Source organism: Callorhinus ursinus, unplaced genomic scaffold (genome assembly GCF_003265705.2).
Source record: "Callorhinus ursinus isolate GAN/ISIS: 27379988/994484 unplaced genomic scaffold, GSC_fseal_2.0 scaffold45, whole genome shotgun sequence".
Taxonomy (NCBI): Eukaryota; Metazoa; Chordata; class Mammalia; order Carnivora; family Otariidae; genus Callorhinus; species Callorhinus ursinus.
The window spans coordinates 8,770,795-8,788,020 of record NW_027397107.1 but is presented as its reverse complement, the minus strand read 5'-3'; the positions used below and the strand labels follow the sequence as shown (position 1 = coordinate 8,788,020).

At 39.2% G+C, this 17,226-nt stretch overlaps 1 protein-coding gene across 1 annotated transcript in view; it reads left to right on the top strand.

Annotated features, from left to right (window-relative positions):
- AGBL1 (AGBL carboxypeptidase 1) overlaps positions 1–17,226 on the top strand; it is a 784,924-nt gene that overhangs the window by 546,560 nt on the left and 221,138 nt on the right. Inside the window, exon 20 of the mRNA XM_025893095.2 lies at positions 1,389–1,552. Coding sequence (XP_025748880.2) covers positions 1,389–1,552 — 164 coding nt within the window. The remainder of the gene's footprint in view (positions 1–1,388; positions 1,553–17,226) is intronic.

The window sequence follows — 17,226 nt, the reverse complement described above, 5'->3', positions numbered from 1 at the left end:
GTCTCCTTTCTTTAGGAAAACAGGTGTCCAAACATGCAGCAAATCAAATTTTCAGACAGCTGAAATAGACTTTCTACTTTCCTTTATCCTTTTACCTAGAAATTCTTTTGTGAGGCTGATGATTTCTGAGTTTGGAATTTTGTTTTCCCTTGTGATGCTTATGACCAGTCTTTTTGAATTTTCACTATCACATCTCTGTTCCCTGTATCACTGCTATTTGGATATGAAAATCTATTTAAAAATAATATTTAACTATTGATGCTTTTTCATTGAAATGAAATGTATTTATAAACATAAAGAACTCAGGACTACATTGAATTCTGTGATATTGAACATATTTACTAGGAATAAGGAAGGAGAAATTGAGCTGATATTGACGAGCATTTTGTGGACCCTGGAATATCACTTCATGCCTAAGTATGTGGAGGGAAGAATTATGATCTCATTTTTCAGATGAGAATATCAGGGCTAATAGAGTTCATTAAGTCCAAGATCACAGTCAGAAAATGGTGAAGTCAGGATTCAAACCCAATTCCTCTCTAATTTCAAAAACCATGCACTTTGTACTTCATCACGTAATGAAGTTCTTCCTAGTCTTTGTATAGCGTTTTGTTGAAGAGTCAACTCATGCTTCACTTAGTAGACTCTATCACTGTGAGCTCATGGTTAAACTAACAGCTCCATGGGTCTAAATCTCCTTCTCTATTTAATGGATGAAATAGCAACACCTACCTCATAGGACTTTGGTAAGTATTCATTGAGTTAAAAGCATGCGAATGGGCTCAGAACAGTGTCTGGCACCTCGTAAATGCCCAATAAAATTGTTAATTATTGTTATACGTTACTTCATGGATAATAGCACAGAGTAAATATCATGGCTTTGCTCTCATGTTCTATCAGAGTACAGATGAAATAAATGCTGGTCTTGTTGTTCTTAAGTTTTGGTATTTGCATATGAAGGATCTCCCTCATTCTTGTCCACTGGTTGACAGATTTATGGAAGAGAGAGGGCATCTCTTAGTACAATCGTTTACAATCTTTTGTTTCAACAGTGGGACCCTTTTTAAAAATACAGATGGAAGCACTGCTGTTTTGTTGAAGTGGGGGAAGTGACTCCTGGAACCCCATGTGCCTCTCTGCCCTTCAGGACCCCTGCCAACTCTTTACTGTCTTTCCTTCTGGGAAACCCTGAATGACACATAATGTGGACTGAGAACCACCGATCCAAAAAGCACCCAACAAAACACATTAGACAGTGACTGATAAATACTATTAATTCTCAATTTCTATGATGGGCACGTGTCCAGGAGTCCTTCCTCTTGATTTCAAATTGTCGTCACTCCATTCCCATTAGGTAGTCTCTACTGATGGTTTTATTTATCTGGCAGGGTCTCCAGTTTGGCACCAGTGAGCTGGAGGAGATGGGAGCCATGTTCTGCTTGAGTCTTCTCATCTTGGAACTCAAGTCTGTAAGCTGCAGCCATCAGCTCCTGATCCAGGCAGCAACTCTCCTGAATGCTGATGAAGAGGGCCTGGACCACCACCTCCAGCGGTAAGACTCTCACAGGGGTGTGAGGGAAATTTGAACCTTGGTGTTCTGATTGGAACACATCTCCGAAATGAAAGCCAAGTGGTCCTACAGGTTGTTGACAAGGAGAAAATATGGAGGAACCGCCAACTGAAGGTAGGGGCAGTGCTGGAGCCAAACTGGGGCATCCTCACTTCTTGCTGAACACAGGGAGGATGCTGCCTACTTGTACACATAAATGTGTATACAAAGCTACATGTATTTATGAACATGCATTATCAATAAATTTTGCTTATGGTAGAGAAGATGCAGCTTAGCAACACACACCCGCATCCACCTATCCCTTTGCTTGCCAGTAATGTGTTTATATATATATACAGGCATCATTTTGGAGCCACTCCTCAGCAAAAAAAGGCAATCTCATTGCCAACATCTAGGAACTTGGGGACAAGAAATATTTTACTCTCCCCATTCTTAAATAGCACTGTTCCTTCTCAGAACATGAGAAGAACCACCTGAAGATGATTAATACAGTGGCCTGGAGACCCTGACTCAAAGCCACCACAGGGAAATGATAGATCTCTGAGAAGTGTGAGGATCATTAGTGAGTCAAGAGAGGGAGAACCATCATCCAAATGAGCCCTTTCGATGCCCTTTACTGTAGACAGATGTTTTAGACTTGGCCAAAATGGATTCAGGGGACAAGAAAGGAAGATATAATGGCCATGTGAGAGAAGAGGGACCAACAAAAGTCAGAGGAGTCAAAGAAGACTAAGTCATTGGCCATACCCTGAGCCAGGGAATGGATGGAGCACTGAACTGTTGGGGAAGGAAGTGCCTGCTGGTAAACCAGGAAGCATCTCATCATGCCCTTCAGGTCCAAAGGCAGAAAGAAAGCCATTAATACTGGGGCCATTTTATTTCTAGCCTTATTTTCATTAATTTTCCTCCTGCCACTTTTAGACTGCTGTTCCAATGTGACTTCCCACCAAATGGCCAGTCAAGCCTAGAAAGATCTAGCAGCATAAATTAATTTTGCTTTGGAAGGCACTGGTTTCTCTGAGACTTAATTACCTAAATGCAGTAATTAACTTGCTCATCACACTGTGCTATAGATCAGAGACCATGGAGACCTAAGTAAATCCGGACCTCTTCCCTCCCTAGAGACACTGCCTCTGATTTCTTTTGTTTTGACATCATCACTACCGCCGTCCACCCCTTCAGTACCACTCAGCGCCCCCAGGCTTGGCACGTTTGGCATCACTGTGGCATTTCAGTTTCTACCCTCTGACAGCAAGCGCTGCCACCTGCCAGGATGTATATTTCAACTTGTCTTGTCATCTTTTCCTTTGCTAAGCTATGTTGGGTGCAAGCGTGCCTGAATTTTCTTTCTTTTTTCTTTCTTTTTTCTTTCTTTCTTTCTTTTCTTTCTTTCTTTCTTTCTTTCTTTCTTTCTTTCTTTCTTTCTTTCTTTCTCTCTCTCTCTCTCTCTCTCTCTCTCTTTCTTTCTTTCTTTCTTCCTTTTTCTTCCTTCCTTCCTTCCTTCCTTCCTTCCTTCCTTCCTTCCTTTCCTTGGTTTCTTTCCTTTCCTTCCCCCATCGCTTTTCTCTGCTGCTCATTGAGGGAAGATTGAGCAGACCTGGCATTGCTTGCTTTCCCTGAATTGATTGCGCCCGTCTGTTTGATCCAGTGCGGTGAGGATTAGTTGCCTGTACACTGGAACAAGAAGAAATCTATCAAAGAAGTGCCTCTTCTAATTCCAGTCTAAAGAATTTGGTGGCAAGCTCCAAATACAATGGCTGCTAAGTGGGTTATCATAGAAGTGGTATTATCTGCTCCTCCATGCCACCCCACACTCCTATTAATTTTTCAGTTACCACCAGCCCATGCATCCTGAAGCTTGAAATCCTCCATGACCTCTGACCCTCCTTAGTCTGATACAGCTTCTTCAGGGCAGGATCCCTAAGCATAGGCTGTGATTCATGTGTGTGTTTTAAATAGATTTGAATTCAATTTAAGAGGCACAGAGTTTGGGCATGAACGGCAGGATGGAATTTGCCTATTTCACCCAAACATTTGTATCTTAATCCGCCTTTCTCTTCATCGAGGCAGTTGACCAAAATGAACGTGGTTCCTGCCCAAAGGACCCAAAAACTGCCTGCCTGAGAGAAAAATCACCTTGAAACTATCTTGACACAGAAAATATGCCAGCCAATACGTGTATATTCATTAAAGGATGGCGGAAGGGAACTTAATACAATAAAATCTATTGGTTTGCAATCAGCAATAGGCTGTTTGAGTACCCTTTGATTAGTTTCTGATGCATGAGATACGTAATCAGCAGAGCAGAGCAAATCCTAGGGATTTAGTTGGCAACAGGGTTCTTCCTATAACACAAAGGGTGTAACTAATGTTTGTCAACACTACTTTCCATATGCTTTCAAGAGGACAAGTCTGCCACCCTCCTCCCCACCTGACTTTTCCCTGGGCATGCTCTGTACAGCAAGGTTATAGACTTCAGGAGGATTCTTTTTTAGTTGCACAGAAGGAAATACTAGGGAAGGAAAAGAGCAGGTTTTTACCTAAAACTCTGTCTTTAAAGAAACGTGAAGACATGGTATTTTGAATCTCTTCCGCCCCATAGAAAGTGTTCACCCCTGGGGAGTGATGTGCTGGGAAGATAAAGTATGGCTGTGTGCCACGGACAACGTGTTTTTTGACAATAGGTTTCATGCCTCATTTACCATAAAAACAATTAGAGTGTAGTCAACATCCACGGAGCAACTTAACCATTTTTCATGAGCAGAGAAAGAGTGGATGTTTGCCCAGTGACTGAAGCTTAAATGTAGTATAGTACGGACTCCCTTTGTTTTGGTTTGTCTTTTCCAGTTCTGTTCTTCCCAGTTGCTAATTTAAGAAATGTCTGCAGACTCATGAAGGCGACTCTTCATCTTCCTCTCTTCTTCCTCTTTTTTCTTGGATCTTATCCCCAGAAATAATTGCGTATGCGCTGCAAGAATGCTAAGCTGCTTCTTCCCGAGGCATCATTTATCTGTTGTGACATGTCTTTTGCAAAGTCATTTCACAGTTTTGCTGCATCAGCCCCTGCTCCTCTCCATTTGTATCCCTCCCTTGCCTCTTGCTCTTCTCAGCTGAGCTCCCCTATCTCCGCGTGTCCCTCCATTAATAACAGAGAGAGCTCAGAATTTCTGAGCTGTACCTGGTTGATAGCTCAGTATCTGGTTTAGCCTCCCAAACTGTAGTCTCCAGGGCATGAACCTGGGCCACCCTGAGCGTCAGGACAAGTTCATCCAGCCCTCTTTAGTTTGATGAGGCAAGACTGAAAAAATAAAAATGTGTCCTAGACTTTAGAAAACATAATTATATTTTAATAATTAAAAGATACTTGATTTTTATGTAAAAATAGTTTTGCCTTTCTGAATTATGTGATATTTTGGATTATGTGAAATGGATACATTAAATTATATTAACTTATCTTTTAGAAAGCACACATGAAGATGCCATATCCCTGTCTTTAATCACCCTGCCTTTAATAGAGAATCACTGTCAACATTTTGGTGAAATTAGATTATTTTTTCACCTATGAATAAACAAATACATAAGAAAGTTCCCTTTGCTGTAACTTTATAAACACGTTTTATCTTTTTAAAAATAGACTTTATTTCTAAGAGCAGTTTTAGCTTCACAGTAAAATTGGGAGGAAAGTACAGATGTCCGGTCTATACCCTGCCCCAGACATACACAGCCTCTCCTATTATCAACATCCCCCACTGGAGTGGTGCATTTGTGACAATTGATGTAGTGATGTTGACACATCATTATCATCCAAAGTCCATAGTTTACCTTAGGGTTCACTCTTGCTGTTGTGTATTCTGTGGGTTTGGACAAGTGTATAATGACATGTATCTACCATTACAGTTTCATACAGAGTAGTTTCAATGCCCAAAAAATCTTCTGTACTCTGCCTATTCATCTCTCCCTCCGCACTAACCCCTGGTAGCCACTGATCTTTTTCCTGTGTCCATAGTTTTACCTGTCCAGAAAGTCATATAATTGGAACCATACAGTATGCAGCCTTTTCAGATTGCCTTCTTTCTTTTAGAAATACACATTTATATTTCCTCCATGTCTTTTTGTGACTTGATAGCTCATTTCTTTTTAGCACTGAAGACTATTCCATTGTCTGGATGATTCACAGTTTATTTATCCATTCAGCCACTGAAGGACATCTTGGCTGCCTCTGAGTTTTAGCAATTAAGAATAAAGCTGCTATAAATATCCGTATACAGGTTTTGTGTGGACAGAAGTTTTCAGCTCCTTTGGGTAAACACCGAAGAGTGTGATTGCTGGATCGTATGGCAATAGCATGTTTCATTTTGTAAGAAACCACCAAACTGTCTTTCAAAGTGGCTGCATTAGTTTGCATTCACAGAAGCAATGAATGAGAGTTCATACTGCTCCACATCCTCACCAACATTTGGTTTTGTCAGTGTTCTGGATTTTGGTCATTCTTATAGGTGTCTAATGGCATCTCGTTGTTTTAGTTTGCATTTTCCTGATGACATATCCTGTGGAACTTTTTTTCATATGCTTATTTACCAGATGTATGTCTGTCTTCTTTAGTGAGGTGTCTTTCAGGTCACTGGACCATTTTTTAATAAGGTTGTTTTCTTATTGTTGAATTTTAAGAGCTCTTTGTATATTTTGGATAACAGTCCTTTCTCAGATGTGTCTTTTGCAGATAGTTTCTCCCAGTCTGCGGCTTGTCTTCTCCTTCTCTTCACAGTATCTTTCTCAGAGCAGAAATCTTTAATTTTAATGAAGTTGAGCTCATCAGTTACTCCTTTCATGGATCCTGCCTTTGGTGTTATATCTAAAGAGTTATCGCCAAACCCAAGGTCAACTAGATTTTCTCCTACATGTCTTCTAGACACACCCATTGCTTTTGCATTATAGTCTTGGCCATTTTTAGGTGAAAATGGGGTGTGGTTTTAATTTATAGTGTTATCTTTTCTGATATAGATAAAATGCTTCTATATAATTTTTTTAAAATAAATTTCCTGGGCATGGATTTTGTTCTTTATTCCTTTCAGCATCATGTTTTTTCCTTTCTTAAATTTATATTTAAATCTAATTTAAATTTCTGTGTTAAAGATGTTCAACACCTCTTTGTCACGGATATTGCAAATAATTTCCCATTTACCTTTCACATTTTTTATGTAGTTTATTGACTTTGGATGTTTTTGTTTTTACATGGACATGTGTATCAGTTTTTTTCTTTATCTCTTTTAGCTTTAATAACCTACCTACTTCAGTCAAATAACAAATCATAATTCAAATAATTATCCAAATAATAATTCCTTGTAAAAATGTGTCAATTGATGTTATTATACTGAGGTAGATGCTTTTATAATGAGTCTATTTACATGTTATAATTTCTTTTCCAGTTTTTACTATTAAATAATTTTGTATTTCTAAATTGTTCACCATTTGCCCTAGTAATTACTAAATAATCCATCCTCCATCATTGATTAGTAATGTCAGTTTATTTACAGTATTTACATGTGCATGTACCTAGGTATAATTTTTATGTTATATTGTCTTCAGTTTTTAATATTGTACTGTGCAACTTAAATATATAATGTTACAAGCACCACCTCATTAATATTTGTTTTAAAAATGTGCTTTGCTATTTTCCCTTCCTTGTTTTTTTCACTGATGAGCCCTATAATGAGTTGTTAACTGCCAAAAATGAAACCACTGGGATTTTAACTCAAACTGCATTAAAATTATAGATTTTTTGGTCTATTGACTATTTGCCCATATTGCTTTTTCAAAATCTGATATTTTGTTCCACTTATTTAGATCTTCTTCGGTGTTCACAAAGGAAGTATTGTAGGGGTTCCTTTTGTACCCTTTTGTGCAATTCCTAGATATATCATCACAAGCTTTTAATCTTAATATTTAAAATTTTCTTGTTATTCTTAAAAGTCTTTTCCCCATATTTTTCTAAGTGGCTATCATCGTGATATAGGAAAATTCTGATAATTTATATATTTATTTATAATTTCACTGAACTCTGTACTTAAACCTAAAAGTGTTTCCATAGATTTTTCTGTTTTTCTAGAGACGTTGTTGTGTCATTTATAAATTTTGATAATTAGCTTTATTCAGTTTTTTTTTTAATTTTATTTATTTATTTGACAGAGAGAGGGAGTACAAGCAGGGGGAGTGGGAGAGGGAGAAGCAGGCTCCCAACTGAGCAGGGAGCCCGATGTGGGACTCGATCCCAGGACCCTGAGATCATGACCTGAGCTGAAGGCAGATGCTTAACCGACTGAGCCACCTGGGTGCCCCATAGCTTTACTCAGTTTTTATTATAATCTTGGCTAGAGTTTTGAGAACATTATATAAGGATGGTGATTCTGTGGAGATCCTTGCTGTGAACCTAACTTCAAAATGGGAATGGCTCTAAGCATTTGAACATTAAGTAAAATATCTGTTTTTTTTTATTTACTTGACACAGAGAGAGCGAGAGAGAGCATGAGAGAACACGAGGTGGGGGAGGGGCAGCTGGAGAAGGAGAAGCAGACTCCCTGCTGAGCAGGGAGCCTGAGGCGGGGCTCAATCCCAGGACTCTGAGATCATGACCTGCGCTGAAGGCAGACGCTTACTGACTGAGCCACCTGGGCGCCCCATCTATTGTTTTGATATTAATGTCCGATGTCTTCTTTGTAAATTAGTTTTTTAGCTTTTTAATTTAAAAAATCAGGGTTGGATGATGAATTTTATCAATTTTTTTGGTATCTAGAAAAATGATTATTACTGTGAATTAATAAAGTCTTAATTATGTTAGTGGATTCTCTAATATTCATCCATCCTTGAAAATCAAAGGAAACTGTATTTAGCTATGATCTAAAATATTGTTTTATCATAGATATTGATGTTATTGACTGTGAATTGAGGAGGTTTGTGCCTGTATTTGTGAGTGAGTAAAGTCTGGGCTTGGTGTATATTGTTCTATCATGTGGAACACTTACATTTCCTAGGATTTATCCTTGAACATACACGTCTTGAACATACACAAATTGCCTATAAAACCATTTGTTTCCCATTTGTTTGAAACAAAGATATTATTTTTCTACTTCTCTTTTCCCATATAAGAAGTATCTGTGACATTTAGATTGCCTTATAGTCATATTCCAATCATTTTAAATTTCAATTTTGTTTAATTACTTGCATTGCTCATTTCTATCCACTCCGTACAATCATGTCCCCATTATTTTTTTCTCTGTGTTGATTTATCTCACATTTTTGCTAGAGCATACCTTAATAAAAAAAAATAAAGGTATATTCTTGGCACATTAATAAAAATGTGAATCTCTCTCCCCCTTTACACAGGAATCCCACTGAGCCTCCCTGGAGAGTTTCACTCTAACGGTCTAGACATACTGTGCTGTTTAACCCTGCAGCCCTCAGCCTGGTTGGTCTTTCTCCGCATGCACCCTGATTTTCCTGCCTTAATAGTTGTCCTGGTTTTCCTTGTTCATTAATGCCAACATTCTTTTTCTACCTGACCAAAAATATTTCTTCTTTGGCGTTTAGGTACTTTTGGTTGATTTCGAATTTGAGCCCTTCGTCCCCTCTGACATGCCTTTCAGGTACCAGGAAGTAGTGAAGTGATTCCAACCCATGTCTTCATTTTTGTTTCTCTGGAGTGTTTGGTATCTGCTTCCCAGCCTCTGCATCTGTCTCTTCTTTTGCCCTTGCCACTTTTCTTCTTCAGTCCCATTCACCAAGTTCTGGAGGCTGTTTATCCTTACAGATTTGATGCTCTGTGGCATGGGCTCTCCTCTTTGCTAATAATGTGTTTTGATTTGCGTTATTTTACATTGAGATTCATTGCTCCTTTATCCTTACCACTCATCAGCATCTCTTTTCATTCCTATTTACAAAGTGGCCAGTTCTTGTTCCATTTCAATCTCTACTTTTTTCATATAATGTTTCATATATGCCATTTTTCTTGAATTTTCCTGATACCTTCACAGGGACGACCTCAGGCTGGCTTCCATTTCCGGTGGCTGGTCATTCCCCAAAGCGTTCATCGCTCTGTCAGTTGACAGAGGCGTCATCTCCTTGTACATTACACAACATTTCACCCTCCGGGTTGTTATTATTCTTCCCTCCTCTTCGTTCAGCTTCCATTTCATCATTTTTTGTTTACTTATCTTTAAATCATGAGAGCTCTGTCAAGACTCTTAATTGCAGATAATCCAGGCTTTGGAGGTTCTTTAAACTCTCGTGTAGTCTAACTGGATGCAGATAGTTCCTCTATGTGAAGTGACTTGATTTAGATGGTGCTTTTTCTTTGAGAATTCATGGTATTTTGGCTTTTATCTGAGAGTATAGATTTTGGGATGATTGCATTGGGGAAGTTAAGGAGGAAGGAAATGTTATATGCATCTCTGGACACGCTCTGACTTTCTCAAGATCACTTAATATTTTCTGAGTGAATATGTGAATTAATTGAGATTTGATACTATCAATGAACTAGTATTAAAATAAGTTCAGGGCACCTGGGTGGCTCAGTCGTTAAGTGTCTGCCTTCAGCTCAGGTCATGATTTTGGGGTCCTGGGATTGAGCCCCACATCGGGCTCCCTGCTCCACGGGAAGCCTGCTTCTCCCTCTCCCACTCCCCCTGCTTGTGTTCCCTCTCTCACTGTGTCTTTCTCTGTCAAATAAATAAATAAAATCTTAAAAAAAAAGTAAGTGCATATTTTAGAATCCTCTAGGAGGAAATTAATGACAGTTGTGATGGTGATGATGTACTCTCCTAAGCAATTTACCGTATAATCTCATTAAAGCATTTCAATAAGCCTACAAAGTAGGCATTATTATCTCCGTGTACTAATACACCCATCGTGACTTAGAAAGACTGTGGCTTGCCCAAAATGGCAGAGTTGATAAGTTGTAGAGCTGGAATTTGAACTGGGCAGTCTTGCTAAAGAATTAGTGATCTTAATCACGAAGACATCTGTCTCCTATAGATAATAATAGTGAACACGTAATAAACATTTTTTCTTCACTACAAGGCTATGCATTTTGCATGCATCCCTCTGTCCTTGTTTTATCTTTTAAACTGGGGGTTGGCAAACTTTTTCTGGAAAGAGACAGAAAATGTTTTAGGTTTTGGGACCATAAGGTCTCTTTTGCGACTGCTCGGCTCTACTGTGGTAGCACAGAAGTAGCCATAGACAATATGTAAATATATGGACATGGCTGTATTTCACGAAAATGTTATTTACCAAAATAAGCGATGGAGTCATTTGTCTGACTAAGCCATCGTTAGCCAACTCTTGCTTTCAACAGTTCTTTGAGGTATGTATGATTATTATCTGCCTTGTACAGATGAAGAGATTGGAACTCAGAGAAGCCATATGACTTGCCTTTCCCGCAGCTAGTAAGAAGAAGATTAGGGGTAGAACAAGGTAGTATGACTAGCCATCCTTCATGTTTAATGACTACAAGTACTAAGCCATATGGGCCTTTAGGATGGTCAGTGAATTGCACCTCTTTCTTCTTTCATGAATTCCAAATCAGTTAAGAACTAGAACACAGGAGCTGGTCAGGTTGAAATAAAACATAACTGCTTTATTACTGGTAATGAGTTAGTGAGCATGGCCCCACAAGAATTGAACTTCCTCACCCAGAACTATAGGGTTAGAGTTTGCCTTGCTAAGCTTATCATGTGGAGGAGTAGTGGGTACACCTTGAGTCAGGTTCTGCAGGCAGAGAACTGGGGCCACAAGGTGCTCAAGCTCACTCAGCATCTCCCCCCAAACCACCCGTTTCATGTTATTCTTCCTCCCTTAGAGAGAATGGATGGGGACAGAAATTGGAGTACCAATGTCTGTGGGCCAAAATAAGAACTCTGGAAATGGGGAGACTCGTTCCCCAAATGGTACTATTACATCAAAATAAAAACATCAGTGTTTCAGATCGCAAATTATACTCTATTTCCACCAATTCCAATTATTGTTACACTGAAATTCTGATAATATCATTCTTCCCTTGTCTTCTGTCACTCTTATTATATACAGATTTTTTTTAAAAAGTAGCCCATGGTATCTAATATATGAGAATATTTTTAGTTTCATTCTATAGTTGTAGGCAAAGAAATGACCAGTGATTACAAGGAGGGAAATGCTGGAATGGGACCTAGCCTGGGGGTCTTTTGAGACTGTGAATAGCACATGTTCCTTTAAAACAGTAAATGGTTCCCTAATGGGTCAAAATAAATGAACTAACAAGAAAGAAATGCTATTCTTAGCTTGGGAAAACAGCAACAAAAAATCCAGTTCCATTAGTAGATAAAGAAAGGCAAATTCAAATATTTTTGTTATGATTTTATGCTGATTCTTCTACAATTAATAAAATAATTAAAAAATGAACATTAGTGTGTCTACAAGGAAAGAGATTTAATAATATCATACAACTATCTGTAAACTGGTTTACTTTCCTCTGGAGAGGAATTTGGCAACTTGTAAGATGGTTCATAAAAACCTGTCATTTAATCCTGTATTTCTAGCTTGAATATCCCTCAAGAAAATAAACTTAACAGAAAACAATATTTAATAGGTAGATATTTGTAGCAATGATACTTATATCTCCCAATAAACTTAACCCAAATTCTTAGCAGTAGTAAGAAGAAAAAGAAAACCATCATTGATTAATTTTCTAGAATAGTATGAAACTATGAAAATAATTAGTATGTTAATGTATATATAGGATAACAATAATAGCAAACATTCATGGGAACTTTACCATGAGTCAGTTGCTTTGCTAAGCATTTTATCATTATGTCAATCAGATAAATAATCCTGTGTGATAGATGCTATTATTAGCATCCCCTTTTGCTAACAAAGAAATAAGTTTTGTGGGGGTTAAGAGGTTTGCCAGATGTCATGCATCTTAGAAGAGACTGCTGGCTTTTGAAGCCAATCTGTCTCACTCCGAGAGTTGGGGGCCATGAAGTGTATAATCTAAATTGGATGTAACATTATTAATTTCTTGAATTGTACAGTTCCCAACAGTATGTCTTGGGTGCATGTATGTCTGTGTGTGTTTGTAAGTTTTAAAAACTGAATGATTTGGGTCATTTTGGCCCAGAAATATCCCTTGATTGTTTTAATACTGTTCAGGAAAATTGGCACATGTCATTATTGGTGAAATGTATATCACTGTAGGTGGGATGCATCACAAACCATGAAGAGAAGAATTCAAAAGAGAAAGATGAAAGAGATTGTAGACAGAGAGGAGTCAAAGTGCATTTTCTTCATATTGCATTTGCTATTTGCAAAATGTCCTAATAACAACCATGGAAGCTAACCTAAAAGAAATCCTATTTTACGAGTGATTCCATGGGAGCCCAGGGAATCTAAGTGACTGGCTAGGTGTAGTTAAGTGATTTACCTATTGCCAGTCAACACTGGGGATATCGTTTGCCTATGCCTCAGGCTCAACCAAATGAACAGCTGGTCTCTTGCCTATGAATCTATAAATACCTGAAAATAAAATAGACTACCAGTCCCTGGAAAAGAATTTCAGTCAGGAAACTTGCTCTTCCTACTCTCTATGTCAACTTCAGTCTATGCAGTCCTTGTCTTTGTTGTTAATTCTAAAAATGGAAGGCAAATAAAACCTGTGAAGTTTTCCCAAATAGGAAAGGCTGTTTTTTCTTAAGAAGGCTGCAAATAGCCTGGCATGGGTAGCTTAAGTTAATTCAGTAGCTTTTCATTAATTTTTACAGTAGTTCCTTGTTCTGTTTATTCTTGATGTTGACTCTCTCTTTGTTATGTAACCCCATTACCTCCTTGTGACCTTTACAAGGACCTGGCCCTTTAGGGTTAGGGTTCAAGGCCAGTTCACCTCTAAGAGTTAGATCACCAGCTGTAAACTGGTAGGGGAAAACCAGACTATGGATTTGATAAAGGAATCCAAGGAAGGAGGGAAGAAAGGGAGGGAGGGAGGGAGCGAGGGAGGGAGGGAGGGAGGGAGAGCGGGAGGAAGGGGAAGAGGGAGGGAGGGAGAGCGGGAGGGAGGGAGGATAAAGAAAGGAGGAACAAGGAAGGGAAGGAGGGTGGAGGGAAGGATAAGGGAGAAAGGAAGGAGATTTCCAAGGATGCATAAGGAAGGGAAGGAGGGAGGGAGGAAAGGAAACTGCATCATAGGAGAAGAAATCAGGGTCATGATATTCAAACCAGGATATCCTTAAGGGGATAAAAAGACTCATAGAAAGTTTACATTTTTGGTGTGTAAGATCCTGAACTTAGATGATTCTGATGCAGAAGGAACAAGTCTGCTTTTAAGTTTCTGAGAACATTTCCATGTTTTGCCTGATTTCTTTATCCTGGCTAGGTGTCCAATTCCCCTGTCTTAGGAGGGGACCAAGCAAAGAAGCCTGGGCACATCCACTACACCCAAGATGAAAAAGTCTGTCGTGGGTTTTGCTGTCCCACAAGTTTCCACGAAGCCCCACCTTAATGCCCAGCATAGTTTTCCTTAAGGACACATGGCTTCAATTCCAGGCAGCTCAGTTCTGGGTCAGAGTATTGCTGCTGACAGCCGGCTCTGTGACTCTGGGGAGGTGACTTACCTTGTTTATTCTCAGGTTTCTTAGCTTCCAACTTAAAGATCTTTGAATTTCTTTTATCTCTAATATCCTATGTTCTTTTTAAAGGCTGCTGCCATTGACATCCTCCCATTCCAACATGGGTAATAAGGTTGCAACCCTGAATTCAAGACATAAAAGGAAAGACAGTTGAATTATGCTAAATGGCACAAAGCTGGTACTTGATTGAGTGAATATTAAATTTTATCTTGGTGCCTACTGGATAGATAATAAAGGGACAGAGCATAATCATGCATGGGCAACTAAAAGGAGATATAAATAATGAGAAAAAGAGACAGGAAAATGAAGACAAAAGAAGTATGTTCAGAAGGCGATGTCACAAATTGGGGGTGAAATTACGTGGTGGGGAAGGATGTCCAACCAGCCATACAACATCAAAGTAGAATCAGGTGCAAGATGACCCTTTAAAAGGGGGCCTTAAATATTCTTAACAGGAATCAGAACATTTACTGTTTTCTGTTCCTAGAGGTAGATGCTTCAGGAGAGAGGAGTCCTGACTCACTTCTGCTTGGTCACTTTTTTTTTTTTTTTAAGATTTTATTTAATTGAGAGAGAGAGAGCCTATAAGCATGGGGAAGGGCAGAGGGAGAGGAAGAAGCAGACTCCCTGCTGAGCAAGGAGCCTGATGTGGGACTTGATCCAGGACCCTGGGATCATGACTTGAGCTGAAGGCAGACGCTTAACAGACTGAGCCACCCCGGCGTCCCTTGCTTGGTCACTTTAATCCCTTTAGACAAGTTTGTCCAACCCAGACCTCAAATGTATTCTAGGAAGGCTAAAAGTCTCTTCAGTCATGTGATAGCTCATCACAGACTTACTGATTCTGTTTGTGGTGAGAGATGAGTCTACTGGAAAATGGAGATAGCATAGCAGGAGCCAATATGGCCCCAGGACAGTGGGAATGGAAACTAAATTAGAACCATTGTGTGTAAGATGACTTGGTATTCATCATTTTGTTATGTGGCTTTGAAACCAGGAGGTTGACTAGTTCTCTGTGCTTTTCCAGCATGTGACAAAATATATACAAAGAAAAGTAGTAGTGCTAATAGAATAGCATGTGCCTGGGAATGGGATAAGGATTTGATATGCCTTCTTTTAAAGAAGGCAAGCCCTCGAAGCCATTAGTAGTAGTGGTAGTAGCAATAGAAGTTATCTTATAGATGAATAAATGGTTGCTTAGGCTACCACACATCTGATAAAGTCCAACCCACTACTATGTAACTGATCCATGATTCAAACACAGGTGACTGAATCCAAATTTCTTCTTTTTCTTTCTGAAATATATTGCCAATTATTGCCAAAAAATTTCCATAAAGCAGTCTTCAATACAAAGGGGGAAAGCTTAGGCCATGAAATTCGATGTATATAAATCAACGTTCTTAACCAAAGAGACGGCTCCTTTAGGTCCATTGCCAACATCACAGCATCCTCCATGGTAGGGAAACATACATGCAGATAAGTCTCAACTTTGTCAACCTTTTACCCATTAATTGTTCAAAAACCATGAGGCAAAACCAGCTAACCCATCTTTGTTGTTTGTATATTTAATTACATGAGGGTGACCTAGAGAAGATTAAGGAACTTCTCATTCTAAACAAAGGATGTGCAATTAGCTTTCGGGTCTACCTAAATCCATGATTGAAGGTTTGCCTTAGAAAGGATTGATCTAACTTTTGGAAAGACGGCTTTGAGAAGTTGAATGGTCTCTGCTTCCTATCAGTGAAGCCCCCAGGACATGGGGGTGATTGACCGTCCAGCCTCAGCTATAGTTGAAGCACTCAGGCATTAGTACAGTGGGAAAATAGACACCAGGGAATTGAATATACTCATCCAAAAAGCCATGCATGGAACCACTGATAATAATAAACAGTGTTTATTGATTGCTTTGCATATGCCAAACACTATTTTAAGTTTTTATCCATACAAGATTTTTTAGTCCCCATGAATCGTCCTAAGAGGTAAATATTATTTTGCCCTCATTTTGTTGAGATGAACCTGAGGCACAGAAAGTTAAAATAACTTGCCTAAAGTTACTTGTGTGACAGTGCTAAGACCAGCATGTTTAACTATGGTACCAGTTTTAACAATAGTAGTGGTTTTGTAAAATCTAATCTCTTGTTTCTAACTGGTTCCTACTTGTGTCTGTACTTGTTTACCTTATCAGGCAAACAAGATGCGCGTTATAAATTCCAAATCTGAGGGTCCCGTAAAGGGAATGAGAGGCTTATTAAGCCACTGGAAAGGCTAGGGGATTAAAGGCAAGGAATCTGTGGCCAGGTAATGTTCAGTAGCAAAGTGAGGGGTTTTTCAAGAGCCTGCCCAGAAGCTGCTGAGAATCTCAAGAACTTCCAGGACACGCCTTCCATCTGCAGGGTCTTCCGGGGTGCTTCCAACGAAACTGCCCTCACCTGCCTCTGTGGCCTGTGGCCATAAAGACAGTGGCTGTCTAAGGCTTGTATGAATGCTGACACAAGACCCTCGCCTCTGCTATCTCCACATCCATCCACTGCAAATGCCCACCCCCTCTCCCCCAGGAATAATGACCTCTCTTCTTTTGCTAACAAATCTGATAAATAGATTGGCAGAATCTAACCCAAAACCTTGAAGAACCAGACAGAAATGATAGAATTATCATATGGCTGTACTAGGTAATATTTTTTAGTAGAGTCAGGAGTGATTCCAAAAACTCATGACCTGCAAATAGAGGAATGTATGGCTTCAGAGCCAAGGTATGACTGCCATTGGACTAAAACATTAAGCTAAGTTTATTTCACAAGTTCCCATGGAGTAGAACGATGGTAATTCTTAAATATGCACGTTTTTGTTGAGTTCCCAATGTGAACATAATGATTACGGTTGTTTTAATTTGTGTTATTCTTCACTATTTTCAAGCGTTTCTACTTCTGTTTAGAGCAACTGTGTGCAAGCCCATCGGTGGGGCCTGGAATGGCGAGAGGGTAACCATAAGTGTATACCCAGGCAGCA